The 17,384-nt window shown below is 58.0% G+C and overlaps 1 protein-coding gene across 3 annotated transcripts in view; it reads right to left on the bottom strand.

Annotated features, from left to right (window-relative positions):
* The window catches only part of GSE1 (Gse1 coiled-coil protein), a 99,025-nt gene extending 81,943 nt beyond the window's left edge, over positions 1–17,082 (bottom strand). For 2 of the 3 annotated variants that reach the window (XM_082062983.1, XM_082062984.1), the window contains exon 1: positions 14,096–16,323. In XM_082062983.1, the coding sequence (XP_081919109.1) occupies positions 14,096–16,009 (1,914 nt within the window). In that variant the 5' untranslated portion in view covers positions 16,010–16,323. Of the gene's footprint in view, positions 1–14,095; positions 16,324–17,066 lie in introns of those variants that run through there. The other variant, XM_082062985.1, reaches the window with a different exon arrangement.
* Between the last annotated feature and the right edge of the window lie 302 nt (positions 17,083–17,384).

The raw sequence follows: 17,384 nt of genomic DNA, 5'->3' as shown, positions 1-17,384 counted from the left end.
CCCAGCAAGGTACCGCTGTGTTCGGAGCAGGCAGGGAGACAATATTGGGACTATGCGGCCCCCTCGCCGCCAGATGTGTGTTAATAAGGCAGCTGCCCCCGGAGCTAATAAGGTCACTTACTGGCTCCAGCAAGACGAGAAAACAAGCAGGGGCTTGGCTGCGGTACAGCCGCACTTGGCACCCGCTGCACGCCGGCTTCCTGAATTCTTGCCGCTTCCAGAACAGCGCAACGGGGTAGAAAAAAGCAGATATAACCCCCCACACACATCCCCCCAAACAAAAGCCCCAGCAGCCCACACACCTCCAGCATCCCTTCATCCCGGGGGCTGGGGGGTGGCTCCTGCACCCCGCTGCAGGATGAGCTGCAGAGCTTGGAAATTCAGTACCCAGCACGTCCCTTGTGGTGCTGCCGGGGGGGCCAGGACACCCCCAGTGGGTTGTCTTATTCCCTGGGGAAACCTCCCGGGAAGGCGTCAGAGGTGTGGGGGTTCCTGCAGATTTTCCCAGCGCGGCAAGCAGAGCAGCGAGTCCCCCCCACATCCCCTCCCTCCCTCGCCTGCCCCGATCATGGCGCCTACAACTCCCTTTGTTTTAATATTATAAAGCGAGCCAGATGCCGGCTTTAATCCCCTCAGCTGGTGAGGATTTGCAAACACATTAGGAGGCAGAGCCGCTGCGCGCCGGCCCCTCCGCTGCTGCTCCCCAGCCCCACGGCACATCCCCGCACCCCATCTGCTGCTTCCGAAAGGGGATCCCGGCCCCTAATTGCCTTCTCATGTTGGGATTAGGAGCCAACAAGGTGTCCGACAAGGGGGACGCGGGTGTCCCCTGCCACTTGTGGTTGGGGAGCATGGGGAGGGCATTTTGCTTCCCTTGCCAAGCCCCCAATGGGGAGTTTGGGGGATTTGCTTTGGGTGACACGACATCAGGATGATGGGCACAGCAGAGATGCTCGTGGGGTACCCCAGGCATCCCTTCTGGTGCAGGATGATGGATAGCACATCTGTCCCAGCAGTATCACATCCTGGCTGCCAGACTGGAGCACAGGCTGGTTCTCCCGCATCCCCAGGATGTTTCAGGCAAATCCATCCGAGTCCTTCCTGCAGCATTAACAGGGAAGGGACAGTCCTCCCTATCTCCACCGCTCTGCAATGCCCAAAGTTTGCAGCTGTGGCCGTTCCCCCCAGTTCCAGCCCAAAAGGCTGAGATTAAACAGGTACCAGCGGCATGAGCAAGGGGAGTCACTCCCAAGTGTCGCATCCTGCAGGATCAGGAGCCAGAAGCGTATTTACCTTCCTGCCTATGTTGGGAATCACATTTATCCCAGGCAGCTGACAGCATCCAGGCTGGCTCCCCTGCACCCCAACCTCACACCTTCCCAAAGGCTGGGGGTTTCCCTCCAGGCTGGACTTTGGGAGGGGGACCAAAGAGCCCCCAGCCCTGCAGGGACCAAGTGTCTCCCCCCGCAAAATGCTGCTCCCAGGGGGTCTCTGCATCCTGGGGAGGGATGAACAATGCTGGGTCCCTGCAGGAGGTTTCTGCTCCAGCTTCCCCAAGGAAACAGCTCCAGGAACACACACAAAACCTTCCTGAGCTGCTCCAGTCCCCATATTTGCACCGCAAGGGCAGTGGGGCTTTCAGAAGGTGTATTTTTTTTTTCCCCCCACACCAGGATCTCCTACATACCACTTAGCAGCCAGGAGTTCAGAGGGAGCAGAGCTCAGCGCTTTAAAATGACGCCTCATTTGCCAAGAAATAATCCCAAGAAACAAAAAAAACTAAAAAAAAAAAAAAAAAGACCAAAAACCCAGACTCAGAAGATAATTAACTCCACAAAGCAGCAATCCTGAGTAGCTCAAATCTTTGCTGCAACTACCAAACCTCTTCTCCAAGGGCTTATTTCTCACTGTCTGCAATACAACGGCACCAGCACTCCAAGGCCTGGGGATTTTACTAGATTCTTCCCCAAAACCCCACCGGCAGATTTCCCGCCCCCCCCCAGCACACTTGGTTCACTGCCCTGGCCAGGCATGGTGGGGGGCCTAGACTCACATGAGATCCCCCCATCTCTAAGCAGGGTTGCAAGGGGGTCACTCTCCATCCCTATGCAGGGGCTGCAATAGGGATGTTGAGGATGCAGGACACCATCCCTGGCTGCCACAGGAGGCAGGTACAGGAGCTAGAAGGGGGAAAAAAAGGACGCTGCCACCCCCAAGCACACATCAGCACACCCCAGCAAGGAAAGATCCACCTTTCATGCCCAACCCCACAGAGAAACAGCAAGAGAAAGCAGGGCAGCCCATATCTGGGGGTGCATTTCAGCCCACCCCATTCCCTCTCCCACCTTTGGGGCTTGGTGGAAGGGATGCTCCACCAGGAGCTGGCACAAGTAACCCTGGCAGCATCACCCCTTGTCCCTTCCTGTCACCCAACAGGGAGGGGAATAAAAGAAAGAAGAGCTGAGAAAAAGCATCACGGAGCCAGCCCTTCCCGCTGCCACCCTCCCCGGCATCCCCCTTCCCCTCCCAACTGCGAAAAGCCAACGTCTCCCCGCGCCCCTCCAGCCAGGGGATGGGAATGTGGAAGCAATTGCACTTGGCAAGGCAGCAACAGTGAGTCAAAAACAGTTGTTTGGCTTGTCAGCCACCCAGGCCCTGCAGCACTCTTGTTTTCCTTTGCCTGCCTTAACCCCTTCCAGCCCTGGCCCCTCTCACCAGTAGGACCCACAGCCCCCAGTCCCAGTGCAGAGAGGGGTCAGGCACCGTAAAAAGCCTCGTCCCACCACCCTGCTTCTAGAAACGGGATGAGGAACAATTCTCTGGCGTGAAAATCCACAGCAAGAAGGTTCAGCAGCCGTGCGCCGAACTGCCGCGGTGCCAGGAGGTGCACGGGGCTGGCGCGGGACAAAGGGGACATTCTGGGGCCACCAAGGAGCAGGATGCGCAGTGGTCCCAGAGCATCCTGCTTGCTCATCTCAGTAGAGGCAGAGAGGTCCTTGCCCCTGCTATGCAGAGCATCCAAGATGCCCCTTGGCACAGCAAGGGGACATGGCCACGTGTGCTGGGGACCCTGTGTGGCCCTGGGGTAGCCGTACCCCTGCACAGAACCAGCCTGGTGGCACGGAGCTATTTAAAGTCCCAAGCACGGTCTCCCCCGTCCCATTTATGACAGTTTAGCACATCCCAGGCTGCTTCCCACTGTCTGTTTCCACGCCAGCCACGGGGCCAGGAACATGTCCAGAGTCACCATGTGCTGCATCGGGGTCTCTCCTCCGTCCCCAGGTCATCCCTCACACCCCAAGATTGGACCCAGTCCAACCACTCAGTATCCCCCCTGATCCAGCAGCATCACACACTGCTGGGACCCGCTGATTTAGAGTAGGGTGTGGGGACACTGGGAGTCCTCCCCATCATGGAAGGTCAGCCACATGGGTCAGCATATCCCTCTCGCACTCCTACTCCTCTATTCCCCCCCAGCACCACACCCCAAATTGGACCTGGAAAAGGAGATGAGGAGGGAGCTCAGGGAAGCAGCTGCTCTCTCTATTCATTGGGGGGGCCCTCCCTGCACCCCCACGGTACAACACAGCCAGGGCAAGGGGGTGGATGGGGAAGAGTTAAACCCTCCCAAGCAAGTCTACGGGAGGAAAAGTAGAGGGAAAAGACAAAGCGAGATGCTGGAGCCAAGAGATGAAGGCGAGGATGCGATAAGAGGGGGAGCCGGGGTGTGTGCGCTGGAGCGAGGGAGAGGGGAGGAGGAGAGGTGGGTGATGACCAAAGTCATTGAACATTTTTTGGCACGCCTACCCCCCGAGTATCCTGGCCGTTGGCCCAGCTCGGAGCTGAACTTAAACAAACTCCTGTTGCAGCCATCTGCTTGATTTTAAAATAAATCAAACAATCTGTTGAGCCGTGGGTGATCAAATTTCCATCTGTGCGGACGCCTGCTCGCCTCCTCGGAGCCTCCGCTTGCCTCTACCAGCCAAACACTCCTGGCAGCATGTGGCCTCCCTAATTCCTCCAGGAAAGGGAGAAACCGGACCTCCCCCCCCGCACCCTGGCCCCCTCCCAGCCCTTCCCCGCCACCCTCCTAACTCAAACCAAGTGCTATTTTTACAGCCACCCACCAGAAACATACGCCGGGTTTAAACAGGAGGAAAACAGGGCTTGGGGGTGAGAACCCAAGAGGTCTCGAGCTTCTCCATCACTGCCCATGCTGGGGGGATTCCTCATCCCGTCCCTATCCATCTCGTGGGTGTCAGGGAATGAAAAGGAAAAGGGCGGCAGCTGCCAGCAGCGGGACCCTGACTGCCCCAGCACCATGGACCGCGGCATCAAGGCCACGGACGAGCCAGGAATAGCAGCTGTGAGGCCAGCACCACACAGCTGTCCCCAGGATGAGGACAACAGGCGCACATCACCTCAGGTCCCTGGGGGTGTCCAGCCCCTGAACCATCCTGCCTTCAAGCCCACCCAAAATCAACCTGTCCTGATGGTTTCCCTCCTCCTCTGGGAGCTGGAAACCCAAGGGGTGGCAGCACCTCTTGCATATTTAGACACTCACCCTGAGGTCCCCAAAGGGCCAAAAGAGGGGTAGCATCTCCCTCTTCTACTGTCTCTTTGGGTGCTGCAAGACCCCAGCTGCACCCCAGCCACCGGCTCCACATCTGGGACCCACGAGGAAGACAGCACCCATGATATCCACAGCCCCAAATGCCCTCTGATCAGCCGGTCCTTTCTCCAAACCGGGGTCAAACCTGCACTGGCATCACCCAGGCTTCACTCTCCTCCCTCTCCGAGCACAGGGCACCAGGTGTGGGACCAGTACAGCCAGAAATGCGGCAGCAAGTTGGGGGGAACACAGCGAGGGACAAAGAGGCAAGCAAAGAGGGAGAGAAGCGTTGCGCATGAAGGAAAAGCGAGTACAATAAAAGGACAGAGTGGGGTTCAGGCTCACTGGACCCCAGCAGCTCAGGTACAGGAAGGTCAGGATGCTGAGAGCAAGGGTTGCCCTTGCACAGGGAGGAAGGACATGAGATAGAACCACAGAATCATTTTGGTTGGAAGAGACCCTCAAGATCATCGAGTCCAACCTCAGACACAGCAGGATTTACTCCTTCTCAAGGGCTGCAAATATTGGGGTGATGTGCTGCTAAAGGTCCCCACGGCACAGTGATGAGTAAGCAGCAGCGAGGAAGAGGAGGTGCCTGGGCTCTGGGGACACAGGATCAGGCCCAGGGAGAACAAGGATGGGGGATTCACAAGAAAAATGTGGCTGGAATAAAGAAGCGATGCAGCAGCTGGTGTGATCCCAGCGCACCCCCAAGCCACCAACCTTGATGATAGCCCCATGGAAAAACCTGCTCTGGGGGAGTCTCTGTCCCCAAGTGGCTGCTCAGGGGGTGGCTGAGATGGAGGGATCCCCCAAAAAACGTCCCACTGTGCTGCACGGAGGCAGAGCAGCTCTGCAGCAGCTGCACGGAGTAAAATCTGGGCACGGTCCTGACAGGATACACCGTGGGGAGCAGGTTACATGCACAAGCAACAGAGGAAAAGGCTGCAGGGGGGGAAAAAAAAAAAGACACAAACCACCAAACCCCTTTTTGGAAAAGGAAAGGACTGACAAGACCTGGCTGAGAAGGAGGAGAAAGCCCAGATTTCCCAGTTACTGTGCAGATGTTCTGGACTGAAAACAGAAAACGACAGGAGTGAATTCATCTCCCACTCCAGAGCCGCCGCAGCCGGGGCATCTGGACTCTGTCTGCAGGCAGGAGAGGCAGCTTCACCCTGGCTCCCCAGGGAGCCCTCAGCACCGGGGACAGCCCGAGTCCCCCGGCGTGTCACCCACCCCCGGGAGCCAGGGTGGCAGCGGCAGCCAGGGCACCGTCCCCACGCCGGGTTGACCTTGGCACCGTCTCCTCACAGGAAAACTGAAGGGCCCTTGTCTGCACTGTGTTTTCACTTCGGGATAACTCATGCTGCCTGCTCAGAGGAGGGGGGAGAAGGGATGAAGAGAGGAAAATGCAGCTGTTTGAGCAGTGAAGACAAGGAGGGAGGGCAGGAGACATACATACATAAATATATATATATATATATTTATTCCTGGCCAGGGTAATAACTGAAATCACTAGCACTTGATCATCACTCGATGAAAAGCTTCACGGCCGACTGAAGTCAGCCCGCTCCCAGAAACATGCTGCGAGGCAGATGGGAGGTGACGGTGGCAATTTGCTGCTTGTCCCCACACCCCACGTGGGCCCCCGAGACGCCTTGCGCAGCTGGCCGTCCGTCCGTCTGTCTGCCCTGCTGAGGCTGCAAACCACAGAGAGATGCTGACGCCTTGGCTGTCACCAAAATGTTCCCGGCTCCGAGGTCCCTGTCAGTGACCGCAATGTCCTCAGGCAGCTCCCCAGGGACGAAGGTGGCTGCTGGTGGCCCCCAGGAGCTGCCAGCTGATGCGCTCCCCGCTTCTGAGGAAGTTAAAGCTTGGAGGGAACAATTAAAACCATTTTGGAAGGTAAACTGGGGAAAACCATCCCACACAGGGTGTGCGCCATGGGTGCAGAAGGTCCCACATGGGCTCCAACTGGCAAGATGTCCCCACAATGGAAGCCCCCAGCCCCAAAAGCAGCAGGTGCCAGGGACACAGCAGGTGCCAGCATGCCAGGACACAGACCTGAGGGGGATCACGGTGGGAAGGGAGACCCGGGAACAGCCCTGGCTCTGTGCTAAATCAGCCCTTGGCATCAGCCCTGGCTGGAAACCGGCACTGCACTCCTGCCCTCTGGCCACAGCGGGCAGCTGCCTGTCCCCGTGGCAAAGGGGGGTGGACGCTCCTGGCTGAAGGGTCCTCACAACTCATCTCCCACTAATGACCTTCTCTTGCATCCCAGCTGGGTCTCAGCCTTGTTTTAGCTCTAAAGTCAAAGGCAAAATTCACTGTGAGAGCATGAGGTGCAAACTGGTCCCTGCAAACTCTCCTGTGCCATCTGCATCCCTCATGGGGTGTGTGGGACCCTCCCCACACACCCCCAAAACCCAGCACTCCACTGCTCACCCCTGACACCCCCAGCAGCACCCAGCTCTCCCAGGTACCAGGGCAAGCAATGCCATGGCCGCACTGCCAAAATCTGATGGGAAGCGGCAGCACTGGGGCAGACAATGATTCCCTGACTTTGTACGCACAGGCTTGAATAATCCCCCGGTAAATCCCACAGCGGGTCCCTGCTGCAACCAGGAATGGCCCACCCAGCACCAGTGCTTGTATTTAACACCAAAACACAGCATCTCAGCCATTCCCCAGCTGGATGGAGCTCAGACACCTGTGGTAGGACAGCACCAACACCTCCAGCTCTGTTTTGCACGTGCAGCCGGCGTGCAACACAGCCGTGGCACTCACCCTGCCCCGGCACAGGTCACAGCACGTTCGGCACAGGCACCATGCCGCAGGCCGGCAGGTTGGAGGAGGAAAACCAGGGCAGCTGCTGCTCCGAGCACGTCAGCTCCACGGGTAAACAGATGACTTCAGTCTCCCGAGAGCTACTAAAGCCCAGCAGCACTTGCACTAACATGGAAGGGAGGAGGAAAATAAGGACAATAAAGAGGGAGAAGCAGTGTCACACTCATGCCAAGCTGCAAAGTGCACCCAGGTAATGTTCTCCTCCTCCCAGTCCAGCCAAAATTTCCTCCTGAAACAAGAGCTGGAGCCACCCCCTTCCTCCCCACTCCGCTACTGAATATCCATGGAGGGAAAAAAGTCCCGCCAAAGCCAGGCCAGCTGCACCAGGCTGTTTATCCAGCACGGCTCGCGTGTGCCGGGGTGGCTGGGGGCGGGGGAGATGCCAGGGGGGCTACCAGCACCGTGCTGAAGCAGCTGCTCACCCAGCAGCAGAGGCAAACCACAACCTGCCTGTGGCAGCTGGGGCTGGCAGCAGGGCTCCGGCATCCCCCCCGCGGCACCGGGAGAGGAACCAGGCTCTGACGGCCAGCGGGGAGCAATGCCTCTTGCAAACGGGGATGCAAGCAAGGAGCAGCACCACATCAGCACCTACCAGTGAGCGATGCAAGGAACCAAGGCACGCTCAAGGTGATGCTGCCACCTGCCTTGGGGACGGGGGACCAAGAGGTGTCAGAGCACTGGGCCAGGGAGGATTGAGATGCTAGAAGGTCTCTCATCGCCAGCTGCTCAGGGCAGAGGAAGGACCTGCGCAGCTGGGAACCTGCAACGCTCCGACGGCTCCTCCTCAAGGTCCCCACACACCGGGATGCTCCTGCCCCATCATCCTCCCAGATTTGCCCCTTCAAGCCCTGAGACCTGGCAGTGTCCTCCCCGACACATCAGGACATTTCCACCCCATCCTTTCCAGCCCAGGACTCCAGCCTGTGGTACTGGCTTTTAGCTGCAGGGAGGAAGGGCAACATCTGGCCAGATGCTGTCCAGCAGCATGGGACCAGTGGGAGCTGTTTGGGAGCCTCAAAGAGCACCCTGGTCTGAGCAGCATATGCCAAAGGTGCTGAAGGGAGCAAACAGAGCCCCCACCACCCCAAACCAGCATGGGAACAGTCCCAGTGCACCCATTACAAACCAGCTCTGTGCCCAAGTGGTCCCTAAAACCTCACGGGTCCCCAAAGCCTGTGCAGGAGATAGAGACATCTCCTTAGCCCCAGCTCAGCCCCCGAGAGCGATGACATCGGGGTGTTGGCAGAGGACCTGGCTGACATGCTGAGGGGCACGGGGAGGTGAAAAGCCAACTCCTGTCATGACCCATATAGATGCAAAACCCGCGCTGCCCCTGCGCAAGGTTCCTCCTCACTGGGAAGCAGCTGAAGAGCATCCCGGGCTGCTCTCTGTGACCGCGCTGCTTGGATGGCCGAGACAGGCCAAGTGTCTGGCCAAAACATCTGTCTGTCCATAACATCTGTCTGTCCAAAACAGCCAGAGCTGTCCTTCTACCCCGTCTCCTGACTTGGCCAGAGCTTCGCACGAGGCGCAGACGGGGAGGCTGCTGCAAGATGCTCCAGCGGTTGCGAAAGCGTTTTCATCGCGGGTGACAAGAGTGGAGCCGGTTCCTCTCCCAGGGGGACTGCGGGGGATATTTTTGGGGGTGCAGGTAGGGTTTCCCGGGCAGCACACGCTTCAGACCAACGTTTCTGGCAGGCACTGCAGAAGAGGAGCAGCGCTCAGGCTGCCAGTGCTCTGCTCCTGCTTTTGGGACAGGCAGAGAGAAGGCGAGAGGTGGCAGGGAGAGAGATAAAAAATAAATATATAGCAGCCAGCTGGTGAGCTGTGGAGTCAGCACAAGGTCTGGAGGACAGGGCGGCTGGTATTTTGGACAGCTGGGACAGCAAGGTCAGCCTGGCCAAAGCAAAAGGCCCCTTTGCTGTCCCCCCCCTGCTGCAGTTGAAGGACACACACCCCCAGCTGGAGACCCCAGGAGGAGACAAACCACCAGCCCCTGGGGTGACTCTGAAACAACCTCAGCAGCGGGTAAGGACAAAGAGGGACGGAGGGGAACAGGGTTTTTTTGGCACATACCAAACCTGCCCTGACCTCATCGGCAGGAAAAAGCAAGCGGCACATTTTCCTCATGTTGTTTCTTTGTCGGCCATCTGGGAACACGATTCCGCGGGAGGCCATGCCCCAAGACATGAAGTCATATCATGATTATATTTGCCACCTCCGTGCCGCGACTGAGAGCTCATCCAAAAAACGCCAGACCCGGATGGTGTTAGCCCCAACAAGAGCCGCAGAGGAAGCTGCTTTGCTGAAAAGCAACATGAGCCTCGCTAAAAACATCTTTACATAGGCATATGCTGCAAACAAACCAGGTTTAACCCAATAAAGTTGGCTTAAAATACCTTGGCCTGATTTTGCTCTGTATCTACTAGAATTAGTGATGGCAAAAATTGGCATGAGCACAGAAAAACCCACCAAAGCCAACCCAAGCTGGAAGCCAAAAAACAATGGGGATGAGTGAGACCAGCTCTGCTACTCCCATATGTTTAAGGGATGAGCAGAGCCCAACGCAGCCCGTGTCACACCTCTGCAGCCCCCAGCCCAGGCTGGGGACACGCTGAAGAGCCACCAGCTTGGCAGAGCAAGTACGACCACTCAAAAATACTGCCACAAGGTTTTGGGTTTACTTCAAAATTAATAAGAGGTGCAAACAAGCCAGAGGTCTTGCCTGCTCTGCCATGACCTGGGATGCTTCCCGCACAGGTTTCTTGTTTCTCGTGCTGGGATACATCCGAATATCCATACCCTCGGCTGGAATTCAGTCCGGTGCAATGCAAGAGGAGGGTCAGACACCAGCCTCCTGGGTTTGCTTTCATGCCATCCAGGAGTTTCTGCTGTTCAGCATCAGCGGGACAAAGGTCAGGCAAGAACACAAGAACTCTCTGACATTTGCCCAAAAACCTTTTTGAAAAAGCCACAAAGAAAATGCCCACCAACAGCTGTAAGCTCGACAGAGTGTGCTGGAAATGCAGCGTGAACTCTGGAGCTCGTAACCTGAAAAAAAGGGGTCAGATCCCCAGCTGAGCTCACAATACCACTGCCAAACAATAAATGCAGCAAACTCAGCCTCACTGTGCTGTAAGAAACAGCCCCGTGCAACAAGACCCCAGTGTCCCTTGCAGAGCAGGAATAGGACATGGAAAACACCAAGCAATGCTCAAAAACTGGCCTGAGGACACAGCAGCGAGCTCTGGGTGCTCCCACAGAGCAGGACGGCACCAGCTGCTGATTTTGCACAGTTCCACACAACACCCAAAGGAAACCCGAACAGCTTTGCTCAAGTTATGGTGGGATTTGAGAGCTTTCCAGAAAGCTGAATGTGTATGCAAAGAGTTGCATGCAGAGAAAAAAAATAAAATAAACAAAAAAACCCAACAACAATGGAGCTTACTTTTACAGGTACCTAACTAAAAAGTGGTGTCAGGTGAAGATGGGAAAAGTTGGAAAGGCAGGGGAAGCTTTTCCCAGGGTTGGTAGAGAGAAAGTATCAGCGCCAGCACAGAAAACCTCAGCCAGGTCAAACACCAGCAGCCTTTGACCCAGGACCGCGGGTGACACATCGCTTTGCCCCTTTAGAGAGGGCACAAGGGCTTGAGGGGCAGCTTCAGAAGCCTCTCTAGCAGGCATGACCAGGGACACAGGTCAGCATTGCCTCTGGACACCGGCCAAGCCTGGGTGTTTTATGGTTTATTCAAAGCCACCAGCCCCAACACCTGCTCTGCTCACAGCAGCCACCTGTCCCAGGGAGCCAGCTCCTCCAGGGCCTCAGCAGGGGGATACACAGGGGATTTTTCCAGATCTGAAGAACAAGACATCAGCACAGCCACCCCAAACCAATGCCCTGCACTAATGAATGCATAAGTCCACACAGGTCCCCTTGCAAGGGGCACAGCTGGAAAGAGTGCATGTTCTCACAGCACACATCTGCACAACTTGGAGAGAACCAACAACCCAAAGCCACCCCATAAAAGCCAAAAACAGCAGGATTTCTGCAGCTTACCTCCAGGAAACCCTCCTGCAGCAGGCAGGACCACAAGCACCACCAGCCCTCCACGGGGCATCACCCACAGCACAGGCACCACCCCACCCAAAATACCGGAGCCTCAGCCCTTCTGATGAGCCTCAGGTGTGAGGTTCCCTCGTTAGCACCTCTAAGCTGTAAGAGAGACAACCTGAGCCCCACGCTGCTAAGAGAGAGAGGCGTGGTTGCTGGCATTTTGTGCATTTGCTTAGTGCCCCCAACTTTAAGCCACCTGGGTCAAACCCCTATGGGCAGGACAGTAACAAACCACATGCAGGGGGTGTCAGTCCTAGGTGTGTGGAAAAACACATGCATTAAAAAAATGAAGTTGCAGAGCTGCACAGAGGAATAGGGAGATGGTTTTAACGCCTTGGGCTCATTCCCTCCTGCCTGGTCCCATCTGAATGGGGACCTGGGTGTCACACAAAGGCCAAAGGCTCATCTTGGTGACTTCCAGCAAGCAGTGTGGCTGAATGAGGGTACAGTTAAATTAGCCAAGCACCCTATCCAAGCATTAAACCATGTTTTAAATAAGCCTGATGTCTCTGAAATCTCAGCCCGATGTAAAGTGTGTGGAAACAGGTATGAAGAAGGCAAGGGGACCTTCTGGCCAGAGAGTCACCACCAGGACAGAGCAAAGTGAAATGGTCCCTGGACCAGCCATGTCCTCTCAGGCAGCTCAGCCTTGCCTCCTGCCATCCTGCCCCTTGTAGCAGCCCCTTAATTTGCTCATTAGCAAACCCGGGAACAAGAGGGAGGAACTGAATAGCATCCCTTCCCTAGGACACCCTCCGTGTCCTCCTCCTCCCCCTCCGCCTTTCATAGCCCCACACAAAAGCTTTTCAGAGCTGCTGGGGTCGGAGACGGGGTTGCAGGCAAGAGCCCAAGTGGGAGTTTGGGGCTGGGGCCAGCAGGAACGAGGACTGGCGCGCCTGAGAAATGCCGGGCTCTGGGGGGGCACTAACAAACACCACGGGAAGAACTACCAAGTCCCCAACACTGGCATCCACATCGGGACAAAATTGCTGTCTGTAATATCCCCATGATATGGCCTGGGGACACTCACGGGGCAGAGGCATGAAACACCAGCTGGGGACATGTGGATGCCACCCCATCACCAGCTGCACCCACTCGGGCTCTGCTGGAGCATCACCCCAGCATCACTCCCCGGGATGATCATCCTGCTCCTCCACGGCCACCAGCCAGCACCCTGCAAATACCAAGAGACCAGGGGATCGACAGACAGACAGCATGGCCGTGACCACATGGGCATCGTAACCCATGCAGCCCTGCACCACCTCCAGCATCCATAAAGTCTCCACCACCTCCGCATGTGGCAAGTTGTGCTGGCTGGAAGCAGAGTCCCATGGGGGCGAGCACAACAATAAATCATCTGCATCCATAAACGACCTGAAATTATGTCGGGACCGCCCAACTTGGGGAAAACTGCCTGAAAGCAACGGCTTCTGGTGGATTCTCATTGCCAGTGCCAGCACAATCTCCTGCGCTGTCCTGGCACTCTGTGCCGGTACCATGCACCGACCCTCCGGTGCGTGCAGCTCCTGGCCGGTGGTTTTCCAAGCACTGTTCCCCCAGCTCAGGAACCAGCATGGCTGAATGGAAAAATCATATTTGTAACCAGCCAAGAGAGAGCAAGCGGAGAGAAAAGGAGCGCTGTCTTGGAAGGGCTGGTTTACATTTCTAAAGAAAATGCCAGCGCTTCGGAGAGCCACAGGGTTCTGGCTACGAACAGAGCTGAAGAGCTTTGAAAATGAACTCAGGGATTTAGGATGCTGGCATTTCACAGAGCCCAGCCTGGGGCCTGGTTTGCAGACACAGAGCAGCAGCTCTCCGGCATGCTCCTGCAAGCTAGAAATTTGAGGGTAAAAGCAGTAATTTCCCTATCCCACAAGAAAGGCAAATGTGAGACTAGGAAACCTTTGCTCTGCCATGTTACTTTTTAGGTGGCATCCCCGAAGCACCCTGCGTAACCCCAGCGGAAGGTGCAGAAAAGAGCAACCAGGGAAACCAGCAGGACCTGGGCGATGACACCCGTGACACCCACTCCAGGACTGTGGGGTTTGGGGGGTGCAGGAGGGGTGATGCCTGGGGGTCCCTTGCTGCAGGATAACCAGAGCAGTGCAGGTGGGGGGCACCCAGCCACAAAACCTCAATTCCCCAGCTGCAGGATAGGCTGGAATTTCTCCAAGGGGAAAACCTTTGATCAAGGCGCCTTATAAAACCAGAGATAACTTTGGAAGTTTCCTACAGTGGTGAGTTTCCAGGGCTGCGAGCGAGTGGGCACCAACAACACAGAAACATGCCTCTGCAACAGGACAGGTCTTGGCTGTCACCATCTCTTGGAAGCTCCTTCACAGCTTGACAGCTCCGAAAGTTCATTGTTAAAGGCACCCCATCCATCAGCATTTGCCCCCAGGGACCAGAGCATCCATCTATGTCACCGCTCTACATCCTATGTCACCGCTCTACATCCTCCTCGATGCCAGAAGCGGGGAAACGCCAGGAGGGGAGGGATGGGGTGCAGGTCATGGCCTTACCTTGGGGATGTGAGCCGAGGGTGCTGCGGCCAGCAGCTCTGGCGGGGTCATGCTCTTGCCTGCCAGTACCACAGCACCGCACTCGGCACAGGCGCCGATGGTCAGCTGCTTCCCGTCATCCACCAGCAAGCTGTTGGCCACGCGGAGGGTGTAGAGGAAGATGGGGAGCCTGGCCACTTGAACCGCTTTTAATCCAAGGCATCGCTTCTTCTCCTGCCGGCAGAAGAAGCAGACGAAGGTCTCCACTTTGTACTGGCGGGACCAGGCGCTGCTGGGGTGGTGGGAGTTCCTGCCCTCATGCTGCAGCCACTGCCCCAGCAGGTCGTGGTAGCAGAGGACACATGTGGCCACCAGCCCGGTCGAGTCAGCCGGTCTGGCCCGCGGGGCGGGTGGGTAGACAGTCAGGAAGGGGAAAAATGGCTCCTTCTCCCCAAATCGCCCTGGCGGGTTGACATTGAGCTGGAACTCTTTGCCAGCTCCCAGCTCAGCCCCACAGATGTAGCAGACAGAGATGGGACCGGGTTTGATGGTGGGGTGGCTGGCCAGGCCACCAGGGTCACCAGCAGAGAAGACCTGGTGGTACCTCCCCAGGAAGCTCTGCACAGATGTGATGAGCTCCTCGTTGTGGCAGGCCCTGTACATGGCCCACAGGTCCTGCAAGACCCCAAAACACTTGCGGCAGCTGCTCACCTCCCAGTGTTTGTTCAGCCCCTTGGCGCTGGGTGGGCAAGGTAGGAGGCTGAGGAAGGGGAAATGCATGGTGCTCTTGGCGTTGCCATTGGTGATCTTGGCCGCCACTGGCCTTGCCTCCTTGCCGCACTCCTCCCCGCAGAGGTAACAAGCCTCAGGTGCCGACAGGACACCCACCCCATCCTCCTTCAGCCCTCTCCTGCCCTTGGCGGGCATGGCCCCGGTGTTGAGGGGCACCACGTAGAGCCGCTGGAGCACGGGGACGTTGGCCAACTCAAAGCTTTGCCACTGTTGCATGAGGGAGGCGAAGCAGCAGGGACACACTAGGGTGCTGCCGGTGGGCGAGAGGGGCTGGGCGCCCGGTGGAGGGCTGTGCAGCCAGAGGAAGGGGAAGAAGGGTGCTGGGGAGGTCTTCTCCTGCTTCTGCACGTGGACGCGGTGGTGGGTGGCGGGTGACAAGGGGCTGCCGCAGATGTAGCAGACGGTACCCGATGCCCAAGTGGGCCGCTCGCTGCCTTCCTCCTCCTCCTCGCTGGTGATGTTGATCTCGCTGTCCTCCGAGGAGCAGCACGGTGGCCCCCGCTTGCACCCCGCCGCCGGGGGGGTCCGCGCCGCGCTGCCCGCCCCCTCGGCCTCCGAGAGGGGCTCCGCGTCGGAAAGCTCGGAGAGGTCAGAGCCGGCTGCCGGCCCTTCCTCCTCCTCGTCTTCCTCCTCCTCCTCCTCTTCCTCCTGGCCGGCGGGGCGGCGCGGCGGCCCGGCGGGGTCCCAGCCCGTCGCCCCCCGCCGCAGCCCGGCTCCCCCCGCCGCCGCCGCCGCTGCCTCGCACTGATGGGGCCGCTTCAGCCAGTACATGCGCTTCTCCACCGGCGTGCGGCTGCGCTCGAAGGAGTCCCACTGCTCGCCCAGGAAACAGCGGCAGACGGCGCAGACCAAAGCGCAACCCTCTGCCGAGACGGCGCGGGCACCGGGGGCCGGTTCCTGATGCTGGAGGAATGGAAAGAAGGGTCGGTGATCGCGGGGGGGTCGGACTTGAAGCTTTAGCTCTTTGCCGCGGCTGATGCCGCCGCCGCAGATGAAGCAGCAAAGCGGAGGAGCCGGGGGTTGGGGAGCCCCGGGGCCACCCGCCGCCGCTACCGCCGCTTCGCCGGCCGCCAGCGCGGCCATCAGGCGCTGTTTGCGGGAGAGAAGCGGCGCCGCCGCCGCCCCCGGCCCCGCCGCGCTCATCGCCGCCCCCGGCTCATCCCGCGGCTCCGCCGGACACGCAGGCTCGGGGGGCGGGTTTGCGGAGCGCTTCCCCCCCCCCCTTACACACCACCCCTCCCGCTGCCGCCCGCCTCCTCCCGCCGTGGAGAAGGCAATGAGAAAGAAAAAAAAATAAAAACAAAACAACAACAAGGAAAAAAAAAAACAAAACAACCAACGGAATAAAAGTTCGGTGCGAAAAGTTTGGGTCCCGCTGGCGGCGCGGAGGAAGGGCGGCTGCCCGCCGCCTCCCGGCCCCGGCGCCCCCGGCCCGGCTCCTCCCCGGCCCCCCCGCCGCGACCTGCCCGCCAGGGGGGAGCCAGGGGGAGGAATGAGCCGCTGCTGCCGCCCCCCCTTCGCCCGCCCGTCCGCCGCCAGCCCGGCTCCGAGCCGCGGGCAGCCGCCGCGGGGGGTGCAGAGGGACCCCACGGGGGGAGCGGTATTTACAAACCCACCCCACCGAGGGGGATTATAACGCCCTCCTCCCCCGCGGCCCCCTCCGGACGCCACGGCCTCTTGTGCAGCTGCCCCCTCCCCAAAAGCGTGGAAAGGCACCGGGCACGGATCCCACGGCGCTTTGCCGAAAGCACTTGGCCACGTCCTTGCCCTTACCAGCGCTGCCCACCAGCCATTAACTCAGTGTCCCGACCAGCCATCAGTCCCCAAATAATTTATTTCACATTTTAAAAGTCTTGCTGCTGTTCCAGTTCAATACCAGATTCTATTTCCCGCTCGGTCCTAAAATGCTGCATCGCTTTGCCACTCACTGGTAAATAGCTGATGTGTTCCCAGCTGGAGTTGGCTGCATTTCAGCGACGCATGCAATAATCCCGGTATATCCTTACCTGCCTTGCAGCCTGCGATAAGATTTAATGCTTGTTAAGCACTTTGCTGTCCTTGGACAATAAGCACCGTGGAAGTGCAAACTGTACTGAGGTCCAGCCACAATTAAACCTGACTTATTAATCGCCCGAGCATCTAGTCAGCATACCCACCAGCTCGGCACAGCTCTCCCGATAAAAAAAACATATATTAGCACCTGTAAGGATATTTTTCAAGCAGTCATTTTAGGAGGAAGCCTGCTCCCAGCAGTGCTGTTGAGTTTGAGTTCATGGCAAGTCGCTGCAACATCCCCAGTCCTGTCCTTGCAAAGCCCTGAGCCTGTCCTGCTGATGGAGGGTGCTGGGCAGGATCAAACCCAGAGAGGCAAGCTCAGTAATTGTGATAGGACATGGGGACAGAGGGACAGGCAGGACCACAGGATGAACACCCAAGCCACGCGTCAGGACACCCGGCTGATGCAGAGAAGCCACTGTCCCCCCCACTCCTCGTCACCCCTCAGCCTCAGGGCACCCCA

Source organism: Streptopelia decaocto (genome assembly GCF_964273445.1).
Source record: "Streptopelia decaocto genome assembly, chromosome: 11".
In the NCBI taxonomy this organism is placed as follows: domain Eukaryota; kingdom Metazoa; phylum Chordata; class Aves; order Columbiformes; family Columbidae; genus Streptopelia; species Streptopelia decaocto.
The sequence above is the reverse complement of the archived record's forward strand: the minus strand, read 5'-3'. Positions and strand labels throughout refer to the sequence as shown.